The 3,805-nt window shown below is 33.3% G+C and overlaps 1 protein-coding gene across 1 annotated transcript; it reads right to left on the bottom strand.

Annotated features, from left to right (window-relative positions):
* Positions 1–2,297: 2,297 nt before the first annotated feature.
* LOC111512961 (cuticle protein CP14.6) lies at positions 2,298–3,358 on the bottom strand. The gene is made up of 3 exons (XM_023169124.2): positions 3,204–3,358; positions 2,928–3,064; positions 2,298–2,508 (listed from the first exon to the last, which is right to left on the bottom strand). The coding sequence occupies exons 1-3, from the start codon at positions 3,210–3,212 to the stop codon at positions 2,313–2,315; spliced, it is 342 nt and encodes a 113-aa protein (XP_023024892.2). The 5' UTR covers positions 3,213–3,358; the 3' UTR covers positions 2,298–2,312.
* Between the last annotated feature and the right edge of the window lie 447 nt (positions 3,359–3,805).

The following is a 3,805-nucleotide window of genomic DNA, read 5'->3' as shown; positions in this document are numbered from 1 at the left end:
TTTTCCAAAGAAAGGAAGGAAGTAATCAATTTGAAACTCTATACATGAATGTGTAGATCATGCAAAGAAGTAACTTTCAGACACAAACTGAAAGAAAGTCCTCCTGAAACAGCTACTTTCATATAAACATTGAATTACACGAAAAAAAATAATTCTTTCGAAACAAATACTTCTATATGAACACTGAATTATACAGAAGATACTTTTCTCTACTCAGTTTGTATTTCAAACATTTGTTGTGGAATGGGAATCAGATATCATTCACATGAATTCTACTTTGAATAAATGGTAATAAATTGTACTCACATAGAACACTGTCACCCTCACTGGTATACACCGATGTTTCGCCTTAAGACACTTGCCCTAAGGCTCTTCAGTACCAAATTGGATAACATTATAGAAAATACACACACTTCATTCATGAATTACGATTTTGAATGTCACGGAATAAGCTTGATCTGCTTATGTCATCGATGATTCTCTCATTCCTTTTTTTGTATCAGATGGAGTAGTAGAAAGCCAAAAACTTTTTTCCCAAAAAAGTATGAGAGTTGTTCCTTTAAAATTCGAAATACCGTCATATGATCAACATTTAGCTGGAAAGAATCTTTCTAGTATTGGTAGTAGGTTGTTCTTCAATCAAATTATGTACTGCTTCCTCAAACTGTTGTGTTCGTACTTCTCGATGGCGACCACAATCCTGCGTTCTTTAGTCGAATGAACCAAATTCTCGTAATCGTTGATGAAGTCGAGCAAATACTCTATGTGAAGGATGCTGCCGTTGAGGATACATTTCAGCATATCTTCTAGAAGCTTCTAACCCATTCCTCTGCGACAGACTGTAAACGTAATGCATATCAGCCATTTCCTCATTTGTGTATGCCATTTTAATAACAAGTGAATTATTGAAGTAACAAATTAAGAACAGAATAACAACACATAATTAGTATTAATTCAATTTCGAAAATCACGAACTGACAGCGTCATACCAATTTAATTGTCATTATCGCTAATAGCGAACTACTAGATAGATTAGTTTCGTATTTTCGCATTTATGACGATGTATCTCTGTAGTTGTTCCTAAAATAATTTTTTGCTGCGAACTGGTTTATTTTGGGCAAAAAACCCACGAAATATTTTTTGTTTAGAATTAAACAAGCTATCGGAAATAAATTTTTAAAAGGTAAACAAATAATAAGACAAAAAGTTACATTGGAAATAAATTTTAGGGGTTGCTTTTTCCACCCCTTACAACCATGGGGTTAACCAAATAAATTACTGGCTAAGTGTCTTTTTGGTAGTACAAAACGTCAGGTCAATTTCAATATTGTAACTTTTTTAGTGCTTGTGAAAAAAATGTTATGCAAATTTTATGTACCCCCTTTAAGGGGCTGTATCTTAACAAGGGATGCTCCAATGAAGTTTCTTTATATGAAAGATCCTATCTTTTTTTCGATGAGGAATCACCTCCTCAAATGTTTTACACTTATTTAGTTACACCCTGTATAGGGAATGCGAGAGAAGAAACCAAAAAATGAAATTGTGTCAGTGTAGTGAAGTGAGAATGATCAGTTTGTTTGAAGGTGGTTGACAATGTTTTGTGGTGCATTTCATTAGTTCGGACTTCCATTGTCTGTGTGAAGTAACGTGGCTTGGAATCTTTTAATTTTCAATTTTCATTTCTTGTTAATATTTTTTTGAATTTTCATCTCGTGTTGATAGTTCAGGTTTATGATTTTCTGGTTGTTGCTTGTATTTTATTTCATTGTAATTTCAGTTTTTTGCTTCATATGAATAATTGTTATTTTTCAGCTGATTTCTTTTTAATTTTTTACAGACTCTTTCAGATATTTCAAATCAATCTATATCATATTAGACAATGGAAGTACGAACTAATGAAATACAAGTATGATCAGTATTTGGTATCTAAAGTGTGGGGTCTAATAGTTAACAGAACAGTTATTAAAAATGAAAATTTTTACCACTTTAAAAAATGTTAGTACATAAATTAATAACCGTATATGGCTCATGGAATATATTTTTAGGAACGGATTTAAAGCTATGGAACCAAGAAGGATCCTAGTTGGTGCTACGGAAAATTATTTGAAATGGAGATCTTGAAAGTCTGATAGATTTGATAATTATCAATATCACTTTCTGACAGTGTACTCGTCAAAACCCTTTCAAAAACGAAACGGACTGCTGAAATGAAATCAGTAAATTTTTTTACATTTTTATTAAACCGGAAATGTTGAATATCAACGGAAATAAATAGTGAAGATGGCTGTACAAAAATATTACAAATCGATCATTTATTGTGGGGCAACTGGAAGATGAGCTCCTTGGGCTCTGAATCCGTCTTTGTCAGCAACGTAGACTACTTCATAAAGAACACCGTCAAGACCTGGGTAGCTGAACCTTCCTTGGACTGCGATGTGTTCCTCTTTGGTTCCTGCGTCGACAATTTCGCCCCTTTCTTCTTTCACTTGTCCGTCACTGGTTTCGACACTGAAAACAGATTTATAAGGTTACTTTATTTACGTTTATTCTGTGCCTCCATCAAATGATTCAGTTATTACTAATATTACTAATTGAATTCAAAATTTGCCATGCAAAATATCACTTCTGAATTATATTTTTAACATATCTGGAGGTGATGAGGAGGAAACATTCATTTCGACCGAATGGAAAATGGCCACGAACTTCCTGAGCAAACCCTTCAAAATATCTACATTTCATAGGGTTATTTGTAAATAGTGTTTTTTTAATTTCAATGAATATTATCATCTACTGTAAGGTATTCAAGTGAAAGATTTTGTTAATTTGATAATTTAACATACTCATACCGTATTATCCAGTATGCTTTATGGATTTCGCTCTCAACATGAAAATGAAATTGTATTCTAAATGTGAAGATTTCAAATTACCTGTAGGCATATGGACCCACACCAATGTTGTCACTGTCATAACGAAGGATTACAGCATCTTTTGAAGCTCCACTGGCTACTTTAATGGCTGGTGGGGCAGCTGCAGCTACTGCGATGAGAGCTAAGACAAGAGCGATCTGAAAATAATGACAAAATTATGAGATATGAGATCACTTTATAAATCCAGATATCCTAAAATATTTTTTAGAAAAACAGTCTATGTTGAATTGAGGATTCACACCTCTGAATGCTGACTGGTATTGTAAACATACTCACCACTTTCATTTTGGTGTTGTTTCGACAGTAGAAGACGATATGAAGAAAATTCTGCCCATTCAAATTTATATATTCCTGATTCCGCTCAAGTGCCCCCACTTCGTTTGGGTTCCCAAAAATGTGTACAAATATGTATTAAAATCCACCAAAGTTGACCTTCGAAACCCGTCGACAATGGAGTCATCTGAATAGATGATCGGTTCGAGATTCAAATTTTATGCTGGAATTATATAATTAATTGAAATATTTATTCGTCTTATAACTTTGAGAATGACTACCAATTAGTAGGTATATTACGACTTCGGATTCCTAGCAGTGCAGTTCTTTCAATCGGTTTTTATTTAAATTATTTGTTTTAAACATGTTTCTCACAGTGAAAGCTGACTTAGGCCTAGAATGATTTTGTTCGTGTGCCTTCTTGATGTTTGCTCTATTCATGGGTTATTGTGTGGCTGTTATTTATCGTGAATATTGACATTTTTGATTTATCTACTAAAAGTACTTTGTCATATTTATACTGATTGTGTTATTTCAAAACGTTCATCTATGAATAGAACAGTGCATTTGAAATTCTCAGGTGGTACATGATCAGTTTTGGTCAA

This window comes from Leptinotarsa decemlineata, unplaced genomic scaffold (assembly GCF_025532065.1).
Source record: "Leptinotarsa decemlineata unplaced genomic scaffold, Ldec_3_MD MMD2_tig00000505_RagTag_RagTag, whole genome shotgun sequence".
Classification (NCBI taxonomy): domain Eukaryota; kingdom Metazoa; phylum Arthropoda; class Insecta; order Coleoptera; family Chrysomelidae; genus Leptinotarsa; species Leptinotarsa decemlineata.
The sequence above is the reverse complement of the archived record's forward strand: the minus strand, read 5'-3'. Positions and strand labels throughout refer to the sequence as shown.

What these genes read in the sequence shown, in the direction of transcription:
- LOC111512961 (XM_023169124.2), bottom strand. An exon ending in GTGGGTCCATATGCCTACAG is followed by an intron (nt 2,509 to 2,927) that starts GTAATTTGAAAT and finishes ATCTGTTTTCAG; the next exon opens with TGTCGAAACCAGTGACGGAC.